At 34.3% G+C, this 21434-nt stretch overlaps 1 protein-coding gene across 3 annotated transcripts in view; it reads left to right on the forward strand.

Moving 5' to 3' along the window:
• LOC132702829 (uncharacterized) overlaps positions 1-21434 on the forward strand; it is an 85522-nt gene that overhangs the window by 63460 nt on the left and 628 nt on the right. Inside the window, exons 3-8 of one of the 3 annotated variants that reach the window (XM_060671637.1) lie at positions 4663-4857; positions 6652-9034; positions 14741-15352; positions 16433-17582; positions 17669-17814; positions 21040-21145. In XM_060671637.1, the coding sequence (XP_060527620.1) occupies positions 4663-4857; positions 6652-9034; positions 14741-15352; positions 16433-17582; positions 17669-17814; positions 21040-21145 (4592 nt within the window). The remainder of the gene's footprint in view (positions 1-4662; positions 4858-6651; positions 9035-14740; positions 15353-16432; positions 17583-17668; positions 17815-21039; positions 21146-21434) is intronic. The other 2 variants (XM_060671638.1, XM_060671639.1) reach the window with 2 other exon arrangements.

A 21434-nucleotide genomic window follows, 5' to 3' on the forward strand; every position in this document is an offset into this window, starting at 1 on the left:
TACCGCCAGTAATAATGCGGTACCGTCGAGAAACGCGCGCGAGCCACATTTTTTATTCTAATACAGTTTGCTGCAGACCAGCCAGTTTTCTAAGTGTTTACCATAAACTACAAGTGCACGTACAAGGATAAGTTGTGAACTCTTCCTATCTAAGTAGGCACGCAATGTCCTATGCCATTAATTTAATAAGAACTTATATTCTTACAATTGGATGCGAAATCAATATGCTTCAAAGATCGTTTTTTTTTTTCAATTTTCTAGTTACATAACATGCTTGGATTAAAAATTAAAATGGTTTAGGAATATGGTCCGGCGATTGTAAATTTGAAAGTTTTAAATCGAAGGTTCCAGGTGTTATCAATATTTCCACTTTGAGTTTCAATTTTTAAAAATTTGCAGTATAAAAAAAGATTCGGAGATGTATTCATTATCGTTTGGTGGACCCGCCATCATTTGGATTTTACTCGTTCCAGTTACTCAATTAGTGCAACACATGAGCATTAGCCAGATTCTTTTTTATTGAGGTTTGCAGGCAGCAAAATATTTCGTTTGTTATTTAGCTCTTTAGATTCTACAGTGGATCGAATACCGCTACAGTATGGGTAGTTTAAAACAGTGTCAATTTGACCATGCAATTGCACCAAAACGCATTATTTGAAATGAAAATAAACCGAACCTGAAGATTAACAAAAGTAAAAAACATTTCAAAACACTTTTATTTGACGACTGTACATAATTTACGAAAAAAATAACATATCTGCAGTTTTGGTATTTGTTGTTCATTATCTAAAAACAATTTTCTTATCCACTAGCTGAAACCTTGCTATCTGATGTCCAGTCAGCGTGTAATTTATATGCATGCTTTGACGTTCTTTCAATATTTGATCTTTTTAGCGTGACTTCACCTTCCACCTTTCTACTTTAATTTTTTTCTTAAAAATGAAGCCTATTTTCAGACTCTCAACAACATTCGTCTAAATTCAAACCTAAAACCCAAAAAGTCTTGGACCAAATTCTCTTTACGTGCATCATTTACAAACATTGCTTAGCTATGATCACCAAAAAATGTTGAGTTATCTTGCGAGATATGAAAATTAAACAAAAATGGTGCAGTTTTGTCAATGTTAGCAAAAATGTGTTAATACTATACGTACTACAGAAAGATGCTTATGATACTTCAGACTAATTTATATCAAAAACATTTATCCATTAAAAATATTCCGCACTAACCAAACAAACAAATGACATTTACAGGCAAAGAACAAAATATGCCCGATTTGAACTCATAATACTTAGAGCTAACGATCAAATGTTTTATCTAGTTTTCCCTGCAGGATAAAAATGAAAAACTAACCAAAACTAATGCGTCAATACAATTAACTTTATATCTGGAAATTTTTCTTTCTTTTAAATGTCCGGAAATGCATCAATTTTTTAGTTATGATTAATTTTTTAATATATTATATTTTGTATTTAAATTTGAATTTTAGGAATGTACAGAGTGCTTTAAGAAAAGCTAGTTTTATACTTAATGTTTCTCGCAATCTGTCGGAGTTTCCGTCAACACTATTAGGTGTCGGTCTAAGTTATCTCTCAGCGTCTCATTTTTTTTTATCTCAGTTATTGAAATAAATACGCAATTTACCATATACTTCAGGAATAGTACAAAATTATTTAAATGAGGTAACTATTGAGACCTAGGACTGGCCTTCATGCTGTCAGGAGCTCAATCCAATAGAATATTTATGGGATCATATGGGAAGGTGGAATAGATATCATCTTTACCCCCCTGCCTATTACATTTGAGACTATATTCTATATTTCATTTCATAAGTACGATAACAACGAGAATAAATTCTTATTTCAAAATGCTGAGAAAAACACACCTAATAGTGGTGACGAGTTCCCACATAATGTAACAAACATTGATTATAAAGCTGAATTTTCGTTAGACACTCTGTACCGTGCGTTCAATTTATCATGATAACATTTCAATTGTCTGTAATTTTTTTTTGTTTTTAGAGATATCAAGGCAAACAAAAAACCAAAATGAAGGGTTAGTAACCAAGTTTTTTTCCAAGCGACGTATAAAACACTATCAATTTTCTGACGTATAAGCCTACATAATATTTTTAAATGCAACAACTTGTATATCAGTGGTGGGGAAACTTTTTTTTAAGACGGGCTATTTGTAATAACTAGACGATCGTAGCGGGCCAAAGAATAGTGCTTAATCGTTAAAAAATGTAGGTGTTTTATAAACATATACATGTATTATTACATACACTTATTATTTTAATAGTAAAAAAGCAAAATCTAAGAAAATTATACGCACAAAATATGAAATGAATTTAGTGTAGTTCTTGCTGTGAAGTATTATCACTTTATTTTCTGGTATCATTACTGGTTGATGGTGCACGAGAAAAATGAAATTGAGACTGTTTTATCAAAACATTCTCACGACGGCACTCTTCAACGAGCCGGATTAAACCTTTACGCGGGCCGGACTTGGACTGTATATTATATACGTGTTTAATAGAATATCTTATTCCGATTATAATGGGGTAACACGCTTTATATTTTAGTCCACTCGTTTTTGACAAATCGCCAAAAATAGTAAATTTTTACATAATTTTAAAGAGTGCCGTCACTGACTGCAACAACAATGATTATTTACAAATTAAAATAGAACAAAAACACTAAAAATGACAGGACACACTAAAATAAAAAATTCTATTCTAAATATGTATTAAATGTAATTAATTGTATGATGTCGTTCATTTAGTAACGTTTCCGAATTGTCTCTGAAATCCTTTGCCGAAGTTCCACGAGATTATTACAAGGAGTTCCATGCACGTGATTTTTTATGTCCATTAAAGTTATGTCGGGGCTGTTGGTTGGCCAATCCATAGTTTCGCCGTTCCCTATCCAACCCTTGGGATATTCCATGTTAAGAAATTTTTTTACTTGCACAACATTGTGAGGGGAGGCACCGTCTTGCTGCCATATTCAGCCATGATATATTTAGGGGTAAATCTTCTATAAATTGTTCTATTTGGTGCTCTAAGAGTTACAAATAATGATAATGATAATGAGTTAACTTTTGATCTATTAATATCGGACCCAAATAATGCCATGACACCACTCCATACATTGATTGGTACTCCTGGGTTTTGATTTTGTGTATTTGTCTAACATTATTTAAAGGCCAATATCGCGTATTTTATCTATTACAACCCTTTCTTGTAGTGAACGAACTTTCATCAGTCCATAAAATGTTTTTCAAAAAATTGTTATTCTCATTATGTCTATTTAAAAAATCTTCTGCACTTAGTTCTTGAGTTTTACGAAATTTAAATGCATTATATTTATATTCTTTCAAAACTGAGTGGATTGATCCCTGAGAAATACCTGTCCCTTCATATACTCTAATAATAGAAGAAACTGAATGTGCTTCATAGAATCTTAATATGTTTGCCTAATTTGTTTCATTTAGAACAATACGATTTCGGTAACGTATTAAATGCTAAAAAGGTATTAGCATTTAATACGTTGCCGTTTTCTGCAAATTTCTTTGCCAGCATTGGAAATATCTGTTTTGAAGGAGCTCGGCGATCTGAATAATGTCTAATATGCTGACGATGCCAGTTTTATTAGTCAGAAAGTATACTTGAAGCATATCACTCCTTTCACGGATGCTAAATTCGCGAAAAACCATTTTAATGTCAACGTTTTTTAATATGTCAAACATAAATATATTTTTATTTGTCATTGAAATTATATAAATTTTTCCTATTTTTGCCGATTTTTCAAAAAGTGGACTAGAATATAAAAAGTGTGTTACACCATTATAATCGGAATAAGATATTCTATTAAACACATATAATATACACTGTGTTCCATTTAAAAAAATATTATGCAGGCTTACATTTCAGAAAATTGATAGTGTTTTGTATTATACATAACTTGAAACTTGACTACTAGATTTTATTTTTTGTTTACCTTGATATCTCTAAAAAAAAGTTACAGTCAATTAAAATGTTATCAAGATAAATTACACGCACGGTACATGCCTAAAACTTAATTTTAAATAAAAATGTTGTAACAACAATTCAAAAAAATATATCCAAATCGAGTCAACAGTCTATTGACTTGCGACCTGCATTCCTCGTATTGTTAGTTTATTTACTTGAGGAATGTTTTTTGAGAATTAATTTGTGGCCATGTAAAAAGTAACTCGAGAATTACAAAATGCGAAATTATGAAAATACATCTACATAAACAAAATAATTCATATAATATAATTTTTCACATTCACATGAGATCTTTATTAATGTTTGTGTTCTTTTAAAACGAAGTGTTACTGTGACAGGGCCAACTTGAATTTTTCAAATCATCTTCTGCCACGTTGCAAAATTACACACAAACAAACCAAAATAAACGCTTAATAAGCTATCAACAAGTGTATTTTCTTTTTATTTATTTATTTAAGCAAGAAAGGAAACCGACAGCTGTCCAGTTACTTATTCCTTGAATTTTCTCTCAGTACGTCGATTTAGACCTTACTTAATTTATTTATTTTGTTTATTGTTCCGTTTTTTTTTTTTCGTGTTTATATTATATTTTATGAGATTATTTTAAGTTATCCTTAATTCTTTGAAGGTATTAGATTCACGAGCTCGAACAGGACTCAACGGTTCCCTACATCAACAGGCCAGCAGACAATTGGAAGTATTTCAGAGTAACGGCCCAGGCGCAAGGCTACAGGTAATCAAAACGCATACCGTATCCAGTAGCAGATGGAGTGGAAAACTAAACGGACCGTCCGATATAATAGGAGACTTTGAAGGATTACAAGTAAGTAGCAAGTTCTTAAAATTGGTCAAATTATCTCAAACTATGAAATTTATTAAAATAAGTTGGTATTAAAATTGCCACGGTTAGTAGACCATCATAGACAATAAGAGTTTTTTAAGAATATGTGTAGATCAAGAACGATTGTACTTTTAAAGTCGTCAAAAAAAATCTTATAAACACAGGTCACCAAACGCTTGTCTTTCGAGATGCTTTTCAAAAGAGTTTATTTTAATTTAAGTAAACTAAAATAAATTATCTTAAGAACTATTATCCCAACAATTATAGCATTTATAGTACACCACTTTTCTTTATTCAAAATTTGGTATATAAAAAATGTTTTATGAAAATGTGCAGTTTGAGACAGAGAAAATAGAAAAAAAACACCTTTGACGAATGTTTAAAATCATTTTTTTGTTTTTAAACATACTTAAGTCAAAATTCGTGTAATTTTAGATTTCAACTCATCAAAAGAGAAATTGCTAACCATCCCAAAAACTGTCAAGAAACATTTTATTTTTAGAACGATTTCTCAAAAAAACTTGCATATCTAGTAAAAATAATTATATTTTGAGAATCGCGACTCTTGAAATAAGTTAAGAAAGTTTAAGCATGTAGGCACGGGCTTTACCAAAACTACTTGAAGTTTAATATAGGATCCGAATGTCATATAATGGCGCGTTTAAATTCCAATACTGCAAATGTATACCAAAAAGTTTCAAGTTTTTGCATTGATCCATGTCCACTAAAAAATATCTTTTGGTCGTAATTAACCATTCACCTGAATAAACCGCAAAGATTAAAAATGGGCTCTCTCATTATTGCCGTACTTTTAATACAGTTACCTTTCTATCTAACGTCACATTTATTAATTTACTGAAATTCAATATGACAACGTTCTACTTCATTAACCTGCTTCTTGTACATACCGTGAAGTTGCCTGCAACATTTACTCTATTTATTTAACGGTCGACTTTGTAATTTATGCTAAATAAGATAACCACCTACGCGTTTCGCTTTTAGATGTTGTAACAATGGCTTAAAAGAAAGTCAAATTAAGCATCGACATGTGTTATATGTGTCATGTCGCTTTTCATCGTGGGCGAATCTTCGTAGAAAACGTTACGTACGGGCCGTCTAACCTAAATCGATGGTTAGTTAAGTAAAATGACAATCCAGATATTCCACAAGAAATGTACACTAATTTCTGTACATATAATAAAAAAATCATCACAAGAACTTTCTAGCTCTCTATAAACACTGGGTTTACTTAGTGGTTTTATTAATTAATATTCACCCTCTACCCACTGTTACGACCTATTTCAAACATCTAAAACGAAAAAAAAAATTAATGAAGTAGTTTGTGTAGGTCTTATTTAACTAACTATTTGTTGCTAGCATTATTTTTGAATATTACTTACATAATACTAAGTGTTTAATTCTGATTCAATTCAATGTGACTCCAGAAAATAACACATTTGCAAAATTTCACCTTCATTATATGCAGACTGTCCAGCGTATGTCAGTTAGGCTCGTCGTAGACACTGCTCAATTCAGATATAACTGGGCACAAATAAACTTTTGATGTATTGACGTTTCTTTAATTAAATTTTGCAGCTAATTGGAACTCTAAACGTTGGTAAATAGAAACAATGTTTTTTGTACCTTATTTGCCTATTCGTCTAACCTTAAGTTTCTTAAGTATCTCGCCAGCTAGTCTAGTCTCGAGATCAAGTATTAGTATTATTGGAGTATGCATGTCTAGCACGCATACCTAACCGACCTGTTGTTTTGTAGCTTACGGTGAACCCATTAGATGTAACTTCCCAAAAAGCCAAAGCATCAGTAGCCAGAAGCGCCATAAGACGCCCTCCGACTAGGCAACGTCCTCAGAATTTGTCCAGGTCTCCTCCGATCGATCTCAATCACCAGTTCAAAGATCCCCATTTCACCGCAGCGGCGAACCTTCACAGGGTATCCAGATTATGCCATCAAATCCATGAAACCGCAGTCAGACAAGCGTTCGGGAGGACATCTGCAGACACAGACGTTGCATCATCGGAGAGGGGGAGCGGAGATGGCAATGCTAGCGGTGTCGAAATTGTCGAAATTGAAAGCGTCACTCCCTCTAGTGGTGATGTGAGTGATCGGTCTAGTTTAACGCGAACTAAGAGTATTAGTAGTGAAGATCTACATGTAAGCGAGAAGGTATCAAACACGAACAAATTGGAAGATATACAATCCTGGAAGAGGTCCTCCAAGATTCGCCGTAGTCTACCCTCTTCGATTCAAAACAATAATTCAGCTGCGGCGAAGATAGATTTTCCGCAAAGCGTGGTCAGCGTAAAAAAAATACGCGAGGAACTGGAAAAAGATAAAAATCTTAGCACAGCGTTAACAGGCAATGCTGCTAATCTAACCTCGTTCGACCAAATTACCCAGATCGCTTCTATAAGCAATTCGGACGACAACGGAGCCGAAGATACTGTAGAAGATCAGGAGGTTCATCCCAAGCCGAAACAGAAAAAAGATTCATTTGTGACAGTTGAGTCAATACAAGAAATTAAAAACAGGTTAAAAAGTACTGATTCACCTACGTCCATGTCGACCAAGAAAGAAGACGTTGATGATGGGATCGACACAGAAGACCACAGAGACGAAGAATCTCAGTCTAGCCATAATCGGGTAAAGTCTTACGTGTTCGGCATGGAGGCAAAACTGCAGAAGAAGAAACCGTTGATAAGTACCGGCAGCCTCGAATCTAAATCCAAAATGGCTAATGGAAACGCTAACCACCGAAATGAAGACTGGTACAATAGAAGAAAATCTTACGGATTTGAACAAGTTCACAACGAAGATGAGTCGAATTCGTTCAAGACCAGAAGTCGAGTAGAGTCTTCCACTGACAGCGGTATATGTAGATCAAGTGATATAGATCATCCGGCAAAACAAGCAAATGGGAAATACGATTCTAGTTCTGATAACGATGTAGAAAAGCAATCCACTTCTAACGATGACAAAATCGGCAGTGGGATAAGTTATGGCAACGTTAGGAAAATGACCAGCATATTTAATCAAGGCAATTTTGATGCCACTACTTCACCTGCTAGTTCCTGGACAAAAACCCTGTTCACTGATTGGAAATCTACTGACAATAAGTCGACGGTAACAGTCCCCGTTGTCAGGAGTAACTTAAACGAGCTTTCTTGGAATAACGACCCGGACAAAGAGGTCAAGCGTCACTCGATAGCCGTAGACGATGTAAAATTTACAGCGAAATCGGCAGAGGGCAAATTTAGGAGGTCCAGTTTGGTGTCTGCGGATCACTACCCGAAATGCGAAAACTTAGACGACGAGAACGTCGGCAACAATCGGAAACCGAAAAAAGTGGAGTTTTGTAAGACCGAGATTCATTTTGCTGCAGATACCGGTAAGGTAAATATCGTAGAAACGGATGAAAAGCCGCCCCCCACTCACAATTTTCGGAGACGGCGGAGAAATTCAGGAACCAATTTCAATCCGGACTTCAACAAGAACGGCCTTCCAGTTTTGCATTTTGGCGATAGTACTGATGAAAAATCGATGTTTGGTGTTAACTACAGAGACTCCCCAGATCATTTTGCCACATACGAAAACTTGCAGCCTAGAGTGCCCCCATTGCCTGAAGTCGTAGACATCGCGACCGACGTTGATAGCTTTGTGGATTATAGCGAGGTGGAAAAAAAAGAACTGGAAAATCTCAAAGGCATTCTGAAAAATAAACCGGTGAAACCGAAACCGTATCATCTGGGTGACATACCGTTTTCAAATTCGGACGAGGAAACCCAACCCTGGGGCTCGCAGCTTAGGGTTGCGAATGTAGAACCGCCCAAATGGAGATCCGTAGTGACAGTGCAGAATTCTTACGATGGTGTTCCCGATGAAACCAATCAACAGACCGAGTTTCAGAAGCTGTTAAGAAATCTGCGACCGACCAAATTGCCTAGTTACGCGGCGGACAGTGATAACCAAAATTTGAACCGTTTTGCCAACGTCAGAACAATTCCGGTTGCCATCGATCACGATGTTTCCGCGAGCGAATCTCGCAATGAAAAAATCTATTCGACAAGGATAAACATCGAAAACAGCCAAGCGAACGCACAAGAAAATAGAAATGAAATTAACAACGATTTGGCGAAAGGTAAGGTTTTTTATTCGCTGACCCATTTAATGCGCACCACAATTTACAGCCAGTATTATTTTTTCAGAAAATTAAACTGCATGTCTTAAAATAAAGTAACTAGAGCTCCTTCTCTTAAGGTTAATTTTGATAATAACTGGCTTTAATTATAGAACATGTTTTATCACTCTTTTATCAATAAGTGCGAAGGTGTATAAAAATCCCCATTGTTTAAGAACGGAGATAGCTGGAACGAAAAAATCAACCAAATGAGTTAAAAAGAAAATACAAAGTTAAAGAGTCTTGTCAAATATCAAAATTTTCGCTTGATTTTTTTCATGTTTGGAAATTCTCGTTCAGCATAAAAACAGCTCGTTCAGCATAACACTCCAAAATTGTGTCTGTTAATATGGTTTATTAAAAGTAGCATAGCATAAAGTTGAATAGGTAGGGCAAGAAAGTTTAATTAAACCGCTTGCAGCAAAGTTACTAAGACGTTTCCGAAATGTTTGAAAATTGGAAGTGGGAAAATGCAAAACACTTTAGTAAGACTTTTTTCGATCTCGATTCTATTTCACGCAAGTTTAATATATAGTCGTTAATAACGGCTGAGCAACAATACAATCAACAAACAATATTTCCCTTAATATGCAAGGAAGTTCAATATTTTCATTATCATAAAAAATAAAAAAAAGAAAAAAATGCAAAAATGCAAAAAAAATTCTCATGCTAAATATTGGATGTTTTTTAAAGTATCTCCAAAGTGTTTATGGTAGAAATCACTGTAATAGAAATGTTGCAGCGGATACTCAACTAGTCTATTTATTTCAAATTTACTGTGTTAAAAACGGTTTACAAAAAACTATCAGTTTATACTACTTAAAACAATTTTTTAAATCAAGTTTAAATTTATTCTCGAGGTACACTACTTTTTTAATTGGCCCATTGCTATTTTGCAATAAATATTTTATTATTTATTAACTGTTTTTTAAAAATATTTTTATATTAAAAAGAAAAAAAGAATAAAACGACACCATTTATTGCGAAATTGCGAATTTTTACTTTGGTAACGACATAAACACAATATTATGGCCAATTCGAATAAAATATAAAAATTTGATACCGAGCTGGTGAACTTCCATGGACTTGTAAACTACCCTGTAACCTCTCTATGCAGATGAAATAAATGTGTTCTTGGTAAACTACGTTCAAAGTTTCAGCTTTCTAGGAGTTCACACATAACAGTAATAAACATTTCATAGGAGCAATTTTGAACAAAAAATAAGAAAAACAATTAATTTCTCCAACATTTTTAGGGAGATGCTACGTCTTTTTTCCATAAACTTTTAACTCACCATACGCCTTGAATCATCTTGTATATTGCCCTACATTTTCGCTGAGCTGAATACCCTCAAATTATTTTTTGCTTATTTCAAAATTTCGTAAATAAAGAAATTTATTCCTACAAGCATCTGAGTAGTTAGTAGCAAGCATGAGATACATTCGTAATTTTTTTGAAGTATATTAAGCATGTATTACGCGTAACGTGGGTTGTGGTTCACTAATTTGCCGGTTTTGGTTGAATCAGTCTAATTATCTTAAAATCGTATTGTAAGAACTGCAAAAACTAAAAATGTCACTAGAATTTCCTAATCAACGAAAAACTATGTCGGACTGCAGCTGCGGGACAGTTGATTAAATAATGGGCACGTGGTATAGTTTGTGCGCATGTATCTTATTATGCTTTTCTGCAATTTGTAAAATAGAACTCAATCATAGTGATCAAATCCCTTTTATAGTTACTTTATTAAATAATTGAAATTATAAATGAGAATAAATAAATTGTCAGCACAGGCACTGTTTTACATATAATCTTTTTTCTGCACAATGAAATAAAAAAAAAACAATTTATTATCGTATTTACAAAGTGCAAATATTTCAGTAAAAAAAATAATATAGGTAATAAGTAGATGAAAATAAGTGCGGAAAATAATATAAAATCCGACTTTTAATACTACATTGCAAAATATGCTTCGTGTTAATTTAATTAACTTGTCATTAGAATTATCTATTGCTCAAAGAATCTTTTGCTTGCCTCTCTTCGCCTATAGAGTAGTTTGTTTTTGTAGATTAACCTCCAGTATAAACGATTATCTGTAGCCAACGTATTCAAAAGTCAAGAAAATAGGGATATTTGTAATTACACCCCCGAACAAAAATACAACTTCTGACTTTTGACAACATTTTAGGATGACTTGATTAGTTTAGTTAACTTCAGCGTTATGTATTTAATTTAAATTTTCTGTTTTCTACGGCAAACATTTTAAACAAAATAAGTTCACAGCACTTTTGAATTCGACGGCTACGAGATTTTTTTGGCTTTATATTTTACTTGGATATTTGTAATATTTCTTCTGTACAGTACTTTCTGAATACAAAATCCTAAAGCAAAAACATCTCAAAATTTTTGTATAAAAAAATATATATTTCCAATATAGAGGCGAAAAATAAAACTAACTTGGCCTGTTAATAATATGTTTATATAAAAAAGCACCGAAAATAAATAAAGAACAGCAAACAAGTTGATGCTATCCGTTCTTCTGTCATTCCTCTAACTTCTAATTTTTATTTTTTACCCAATTAGCTACTCGAACTTCATAAGAACAGAGATTTAATGCTTTGGTAGTATTTTAATAATATATTTTTGTGGATAAAAATATTCGATACATGTTATCACTGCCTGTAAAAATCGTTCATAAAAAGTTTTAGAGTTTAAACGCTTCTGCTTCAATAATATTTCAAACCTTAAAACAACTTCCTCTGATATAAGATGACCAATAAATCCCCTTCGCGCGGAGTGCGCTGAAAACTGCCACTGCTGGAGTATGATGATAGTAGTAAAGTAATTTAAAAAATATGGTTAATATATTTTTGTTAGTTTTGACAAGAAGCCTAAAATATGATCACAGGCATGAACTGCAATGACATGTATTAACAAAAGCTGAAAAAATCGATAACATCTTTTGAACGATGATTTTCGTCTGCAATAATCACTGTGAATTTTTGCCACCTTTATCAATAACGTTTTGATATTCGAATATCTACTTATGAACATTAACGGGGCTATAGTGTTTCATACACAATTGCCATCAAGTCTTGAATATTCTGTAATAATCCCAACACTGCCAATTTTTCCTTAAAACTATCTTCCATACGTTATAAGGTTCGACGAACAAATTTTACAACAAAATAAATTAAGTTTTTCTGTTGTTCTTTATTTATTCAAGAGATATTACACCTAAGCGAATTTATATGTCAACCCACGGAACGGAATTTTGCTAACAAAATACAAGCCTTTCACAAAATTCCACCTTTGCGTTAGCGTGGTCAAATGCGGTTACTTTTTAAAATTGTTTTATAAAAATTATGATACAAGAAATTGTCGGTAATAAGTGATATAACTTTTGTTATATCGCATAAAATAGTATTTTTAGAACTTATTTAATTTAAACTGAAAACCTATCGAATAATACAGGGTCATATAGAGCGTTTTCACATAAATAATCTAATTTTTGATATATTTAGTGATTTACAAATGTCATATCACTTTTTACTTTCCTGCTTTAGTTTCTAAAGTTAGTTTCGCTGCAAAGTCTCCTTATTTGATAGATAAACATTAGATGACCTGTGATATTTAGCATGAAAAGAAAAATACCTTACTCTTACCATTTTTTGGATGACCCGGGCAATTTGAAAATTATCTTGAAATGTAACCATAACATTTATACAACAAAACCAAAAATTTAAAAATTCCATTGTATTTTTTTCGCATTATTCCGTGATCGAGTTCGACGTTTGAAAACTTGAAAATTCACAGATATAAAGTATTGAACATTCGAAACAGACGGCTTCCAAAAATTTATATCTGCAAAATTAAAAGAGGTCGTTGAATAAAAATTTAATTGTAAGCTGGCTCATTTTATCCACTACCGATATGTTTTTTGTATACTATACTTTATTATTATGATATTATTATTATTATTATTATTATTATTATTATTATTATTATATATTTACCAGTTTTTCAGTCAATTTGTACAAAAAAGTGCCCATTTTATAAATTAATTTTATACAATGTAGTTTGTGTATCCAAGCTTCCCATTCTTGCGAACTATTCAGTTACCTGCTTGTAGTCCTCTATCATATATCCTTTACTTCTTGGCTTCACGACCTTCTTTTGATGCGATTGGTCGGTTTAACGATTATTAATCATTCATCATTTCAACATGTCAAGATGTCAGTACTATTTTCTCTGACTTCAATGCATGTTTTGCACCGCGTTAATTAATATTTAGTGTATTGCTGTATAACTTTATCCAATTCTAGGTGCTGTTTGTTTTGTACTCCGACAATCATTTGTAATGCTTATACTAGCTGTAAGTCTTATGCTTATCAGTTCCAAATACTTCGCTTACTTTGTATTTATTTTGATAGATGCGTTGTTAACACATAACAAACATCTTGTAAATATCATCCTCATCTTCTGCAAATATTACTTGATTATCTGCAAAATTCAGGTTCAACTTTTATACTCTACAATTGAAGTATACATTGGTTCATTTTTTTTCTCAGAATTCCAGGTTTTGTTACTTTTGGTCCAATATTTTTTAAGCTCCTCTTTCTTGTCTTCTAACATTTACTAACATATTGTGTTCCAAACGGTTCTTATTTTTAAATAGATAACTTGTCTCGCTCTTGATTCAAGAACGACGAGTACGAAAACGACTCTGACATATAGCGTCCTTTCAAGAAACTGCCTCCTGCTATATGCAGATTTTCATTGGGTAGGTAGCTCTTCTCAAGAATAAGTCAAAGCCAGCACAGCATAGCCAGTAGCTGAAGAAAATTGTCTGGACCATATTTAATCAATTCTATACGTACTTCTTTTGATTTTTGCGGCTTACAAGAATGGTAGTTCCTTTCTAACCAAAACCTCATCATCAGGATATACAAGGTCAGTCAAGATTACTCGTTATTTTATAGGTACTTCTTTTGATTTTTGCGACTTACAAGAATCGTAGTTCTTTTTTAACCAAAACCTCATCATCAGGATATGCAAGGTCAGTCAAGATTACTCGTTATTTTATTGTTTATATCGTAAATTAAATGGGGATAATTAAAAAAAAAAAATTTAAAACCAAAACAAAAATTGAGTACGGATATAATTCACAATTCTTCTAAAATCGCAGGAAAAAAATTGCAAAATCTTAGTTGTTTTCTAGTCACTTCGCAGAGTGTAAGCAAACCAAATTTAACTAATAGGATTAAAATAAATAGGTCCCACTAATTGGTGAGGTTTATCGTCAAAAAAGTTAAAATTAGTGGAAGTTTTTTAAAACAAATTTGCATCTGAAAAACTGGTAAAGATATCAAAATTCGCTTCGATTTTTAAAGCATATCCTTTATAAATTTGCAAAAACTGCACCAACCTATGTAATAAAAATTACAGAATATAGAAAACTTTTTCAAAAACATAATGATCGCTGATAAAATGAGCTTTTAGGTACTTATATCGATGTACTCTTCGAATTTCAGATATTTTTTTAAATGTTGCACAAATGTTGATTACTAGTTTCAAATGTGTGGCAGTTTAGCCATTGGAATAAAATATTTTTCAAACGTCGAACTTAAACTTTGCCTCCTGATACAGCAAAGGAATCATTCCAGTGCCCAAACAAATCGTAAACAAGGGATTAATAGTCCGAGTTGGACGAGAAAATTCCGTTTCGAAACACACGGTACGCACGAAAACAACTACCGAAGACAACGACGACAAAACTACAACGACGAAGATAACAATCGACCTAACTCCGTCGCCTCAGAACCAAGTTCCTGCCGCTTTTACCTATGCCAAATATCGAAGATCTCAAAACGATAGCTTCAAGTCAACGCCTTTAGTTCTTAGTACGTTGAAATACCAAAAGGAAGTCAACGACGAAATCGCTCAACAATTCAAGTCAAACGTTATTAAAGTTAACGGTAGATCAGATGAAGTTCCTTTCCGTTTAAACTCTTCGAACAGAGTTCCGGAACAATTAGAGGCTCTTAAAAAACTCTATGAAGATATTCCGAGCGATAGCGATGCCGACAAAGAAGTTCAGCGGCTCATGAGTAGGATCGAGGAGAGGGAAGTGTCAAAGATGGAAGAAAACGGTTGCAAAAGCGTGGTATCGGGAAGCTGGAGCAAGATGAGAACTCGCAGAGAGTGTTCCGACGATAAAAGTGTTAATCGGGAAATTAAGTCTACAGTCGGTCTAGAGAAATCTAGCACTAGAAAAGGTATTAACGACTAGTCAGTTAGAAAGTACAACTTCAAACCACGACGGTTCTCTTAAGAATTACATATTTTCTGGTTTTTGGTCTAACCGGCAAGGGATCGGTATACAGGGTATTCATTAAGCGCTTGTACAAGTCTTGATATACAAATGTTACCTTAATTTTTTGTGTAAAAAAGTGTTTCCTGTTTTCTTCAATTTGACTCAAATTGTTTTTTGTTGCACCAAGTTTTGTTAATACTTATCCAAATTGTACAATGTACAGGAACAGGTACAATGTACAAAAAAAATGCACGTATTCAGCCGGCCTGTGAAAAGAAAATATTTAAGATATAGGTGTGATCGAGGGTTTCAATATAAACACTGCTTCAGCTTCTTCAAATTGTTAGCTTTCTTAAGTCAAACAAATTATAAAGGATCTGATTTTGAAACATTATTTTAGGTTTTGCAATTGCCAATGTCTTAGTTCTTAATTTATACACAATATATAAATTAGAAAATAGTGAATATCTCAAAGCAATTTAGATATAGTTTTATACAAGAATTATGTATAGAATTTTTACTTCTTTACTCATGGTCTCCTCTGAACACATCGTCAAGAGTTTGTTCATTATACTTTTTAGATTACACTTTTTTTTTAACTGTTGGTAATTTGTACAAGTACTTAATAAACATCCTGCAATATAAACTTTGCCTAAACGAACTTTACGAAAAATATAAAATTTGACTACTACAAATAAAAGTTTTACAATAAAAAAATTGTTAGAGAATCTAAAACAATTAACATTGAGTAATTATATCTGGAATTACTTTTAGTCACAATTGCTGTAATTTTAAGTACCCCGTATATTTTTTCGTTCATTCGATTTTAGTATATTTTAATAAATATAGTATTTAGTTCTATTTTGCAAGTTGCATCAACTTAATAGATACTCGACGGAAATGGACGCTGAAGATTGCGATTTTCTAATGGTCCATCCACTTAAATAATAAAAAACATTTTTCAAGCCATCAAAAAAATGTGATCTTTAATCAACACCAAAACCGATTTTACTTTTGCTAAAATATCCTTATTATTTTTTAGTGAACAGATTACAATCCCAATCTCCTCATTCGCGAAGAACCGAATTTAGCAATTTGCTCTCCAACAAGCGCAGTCCTTCGCCTAGAAGGCGAGTGTATTCACCAATAACAGCGAGAAAACCAGCACTTACCTCCGTCTCATTCCTAAAACCCTCGTGCACGGTAGATCACCTGTCTAGTTCATCTTTAGTTGGCCGAAGCGTGACTAGCAAACACGAAAATTCAACGAACAAAACATCGGGACGACGATCTCCAACGAAAGACTTTAAAAACGCAGACAATAAACTAGAAAGGATACACACTAACGAAAACATAGTTTTAAGGCAACCTAAACAATCTGAAATGACTTATTTCGGGGTCAAAGTGAATACGAAGTCTTCGAACGAGGCTTCGACCTCCAGCAAAAGTAAAGTTCTCGAGAAACCTGACCTAATTCGGCACTACAATAAATCTCCACCGGCTCTTCCGGCCAGAATCAGAAGAGTAAATCAGAAACCCGGTTCACCAATCTACGAAAATTTAAGAACGAATCCGAAGAAAGCGAAAGGCAAATACTCAGCCTCCAGAGAATTCGACAGCAGCATCTTAGACGAGCTGACAAAAGCTGCGGACCAAATCTTACAAGTTGTCAACGGGTACACCAACGAAGACGGTCCAAATAGGTTAAGCTCGGACGAGGAAGTCAAGCCCCCTCTAGACACCATATCTGAAACAAAGTCGTGGAGAAGCAACCCTCAACCGTTGCAATCCAGGGCAACGAAACCGACTCTGGCAAGTGCCGCGAAAGTTCGCGTCCGAAGAACGTCTTCTACGTCGTCCGTGGAGAGTTTAAGCAAAGAGAGGTCAAAGCAAACCAGAGAGAATCAAGTTAAAGTTGCGCAAGATCCATCCGTTAAGAAAAAAGCATCCAGCGATTCGAGTTCCGTAAAAGCCTCTACGAAAGCAAGGAGACTGCAACGGGCGTGCAGCAGAGAAGCCCTCTTGCAAAGCCACGGAAGCTCGTCGGAGGATTTGCCTGCCAAATCGGAAGCGCCGGTCAGGAAACCGAGGTTAATTAAGAAAACTAAAGCTTCTCAGTTCACTATAAGCAATGGTTTGGAATTGAAAAAACCTATTAGGAAGAAGGACGCTATCGGTGGTATAGATGAAAGGTAAGCGACAAGATAAACTGAAGAATTCTGCTGCCGATATTAATTTTAGTGTCATGCGCTGCTTCACATTACTTAACATTTTGTAGAGTAATTGGCGTTCTGCCCGAAATTAAACGCAAGACTGGAATGTCATCTATAAGAAGCACTTCGGAGAGCGGTTCAAGGGATAGGTTGAGGCATAAAGTCGAAGATTCGAAGCTTAGAAATCATCCACGAGATGATGCTAACAGAGGTAGGTATGATAAGTTTGCTTGCTCTCCCAATTATCGCGAACTGTGATGCTCCGTTGTATTTATTAACAAACCTACTAACAATTTCGTTTTTGCAAAATATATAGGACATTTCAAACTACTTACTAGCGGTAGGTTTGGACTAGACAAATGGCGGTAGAATTACTGCACTTCAGGCGGATATTTTCTTACTCATTTTTTTACTCATTTGAGAAAATACTGCGGGAATAATGTCACCGACAAAAGCAAAACTGCCAAATTATAAACGGCGGGCATGTCATGAATATTCAACATGTGCGCATTTTTTAAAATATTCTGTCTCGTAAGAGCATAGAAAAAAAATTGATCCTGGAAATTTTTTTACATTGGTTACCAAAATATGTGTGTTTTCAGTATAAGTAAGGGCCCTCATATTCAATTTATTTACTAGCTAAATGGAATGTACCAATGAAAAATTGTGAATATAAAGGCTAGCTTACAATGCAAAAGTTGATTACTTTTTTTCCCACTCATTCCGAAACGAGTATAGCCGATGCCACTTCAAGCATTGGAAAATTAGTATTAGGGTTCGTCAACTTCGAAATTAAACTCCGAGTAGAACTTAACTACACACACTACTCACTTACATAATGTCTTTTTACATTTCCGCGTTCTTCGGTTTAGTTGTCCGACTAGCTGCTTAGGGAGCGGCGTTTCGCGTAATTCCCGAGTTCGCTCGCTAGTCGATATATTTTACTAATCTGCCACTACTAGGTCAAATATTTTAGCCCGTCTAAAATATTTACGTCTGACCCAAATTTTATTGAATCAAATATCTACATTGTAAAAATGACCCGCTAATGTAGTATTCTCTACTTCGTTTTTTCTTTGGAAGGTAGAAGACCTGCAACAGGATGTCTATTGCCTGGATACTTAAACCGATATTAATAACTCAACTGGTATACAAATTTTTTATAACGTAACTGGTATTACGGGGTCGTTGGTGACCCCAATTTAAAATTGATGTACGAGGAAATGAAAAGTCGAAATATGTTTTTTTTACGAAATAAGGTAACATAATATTGAAAAAACTGTTATAATACCGTACAAAATTATAAAGTACTTATTTAGTAAAAAAATAAAAGACATTATTACAATACAAGAAAATAAACAAAATATTTACAGGCTTCCGCAAAATTGGCACTAACTAACATTTTCCCTCTTCCAAATCCACGTAATAATGGTTCTTTAGTCCTCATCGGAGCAGCTGTAATAAAGAAAAACGTGATAAATGGCAGTGACGTTCTCTCTTACATTTCCGATGATGTAGTGCAGACGTTATAGACAAATCTCTGTTCAGACTGTTGCTTGCAAAGGGGTTTTCCACATTTCGAACACGTCATTGGAGACTTTCTATCTTTTGATCATATGTTTTGATCATGGATATAGAGAGCATCTTAATCTTTTTTGAGGAGGAGGTTGCAAATCAGTGGCGTCGGGTCGACTTTGTTCTGCTATTTCTTAGTATGTTTTTTATTTCCCTAGGGATATTCAGTGAGATCTGTTCTGGTAAATGTTCTTGTATCAGGGCTTTTCCAAGTAATACATTAAAATTTTTTCTGCTAATCTTATTTTCTAATTTCGCAGTTATATATCGTGTACAGGAGTTTACTATCCAGATATTTAGCATAGCAAAAAGAACTTTTAGAGGCCATCTTCGACTCCTTCTGCTACAAGAATAACTTGCACATTTTTGATCCAAACTGTCCTCACCTGATTTTGTAGAGTTATAAAATTCATTTGTTTCTGGTCAATTTGATCCTCTATTGACGTCATCACTATTGCATGCACATTGCACTGTTTGGTTTTGGAACACCGGAAACTAGTGCTCTGTCCCCAGTAAAACCAAATATTGATTGTGTAGAGCGATTTTTGTTGGGCAGGAAATGTGCCGGAATGTCTCTTTTTTTTTTCATAGTACCGACGTACATTAGACCTCTCAACTTAAGTTCAAACACTAATTAATATTTAATTAATGATTAATTAATATTTCTATTTGTATTTTCAATCGATGAAACAAGATCTAACACGTTTAAAGTGGGAAGTGATAATTTCTTTGGGTTTCTTCTTAGAACATTATTGCCACTATAAATGAACGCATTGATAAGATAATGAGTTTTAGCATCACATAGGCACATTAACCCATATTTTGCAGGTTTACTCTTTATATACATCCTAAATTTGCATTTTCCGCTGAACAGCACCAGCATTTCATCAACAATTGAAAATTCTGAACATTCTGGGCAATTTTTAAAAAAACTTGTAAACACTTCAGAAATTGCAGCTGTGTCGCCAGATGTAGTAATTAAGTCTGCTCCAGTATCAGCATGGTCAAATCGTATTGAGGATAATATAAATAAAAAACGCTTTAGAGTCATGGTAGCTTGGAAGATGTCTGTACTCGTTCCGCCCGCAACACGAGAGACTCTGCGTCTTCTCTCCCAGATTTAAAAACCCAAAAATGCCTTGAGTTCAGGCATACTTAGATCAATAACGTACGTAACATTTTTACTGTGATATTTGGCACTCAATTCTGCAATATTTACTTTAGTATGCTCCAAAATGGCTTCTAGAATATCATCTGTGAATAAGAGTTGCCAAGCCTCAAGGGAACTGGTTGTGTTAGTTAGTCTTGCTGGCCATCTCACACCCTGAAGGTGATTATATTATGTGCGGGAGTTCGACGACCATGCTTTGGCGGATTACTAGACCATTTATATCTATAGAAATAATCAGATGAGGAGATTTATTCATTGGATTCGTCGCCAGATAGGGACATCTGACAATTCTTGTTCGGATTCAGTGTCGTGGTTTGTGTGTTCGCTTTCAGCATCAGACAGATCGCTATCTGAGTCTTCGAAATCTCCAGATACTCTTCAAGCTCTTAATCAGTTAAAAATTTGCACGCCATGTTTGATGAGAAATACTAACGTAAATGGTATATTGGGGTCAGTGTTGACCCCAACGCTACGCATTACCACAACTGTGCACGCTATAGACTTGCCCGCCAGGCACCGACTAAGCGACGTCGATTGATGCGGCTATTGACTGGCATGACACCGTGTTGATTTTACCAGTTAAGGGATATTAACTTACAATTTAGTACGATAATTAAAGAACCTCGACAAGGCATAAATATTTTTCTAATTTCCTATATACTTACCAGAATATTTTGGAATGTGCTCTAGGTGCAGTAAGTTCCTCTCGCTCCATCAGCAGCAGAAGCTACCAACCTTCTCAGCGACTCGACCCTACTAAAGATTCTGGGGTAACACAGCACCGCGTCTCTACTGCGTACGTACCAGCTTGTAACACTAGATGGCGCGGTGCGCATGCGTCGGTGCGCGAGGAAGAATGCCCGTGTTTGTGCTCGTGATGTGATTACACGTTAGGTAGAGATTGACGATCAGTATCTGTTGTAGAATTTGGGCGCATATATTTTAAATTACTGATGTAGTTATAATGCGTTTGGTTAAAGCTGTTGGTATGAAGCTTTTGGATATAAAATAATGGTACTAACTGATTAGATAGACTTTTGATAGAAATTGTTAAAAAATAATGAATCGAGGCGTATCCACACAGG

The sequence above is a fragment of the Cylas formicarius genome, unplaced genomic scaffold, assembly GCF_029955315.1.
Source record: "Cylas formicarius isolate icCylForm1 unplaced genomic scaffold, icCylForm1.1 PGA_scaffold_6__28_contigs__length_40554024, whole genome shotgun sequence".
NCBI lineage: Eukaryota > Metazoa > Arthropoda > Insecta > Coleoptera > Brentidae > Cylas > Cylas formicarius.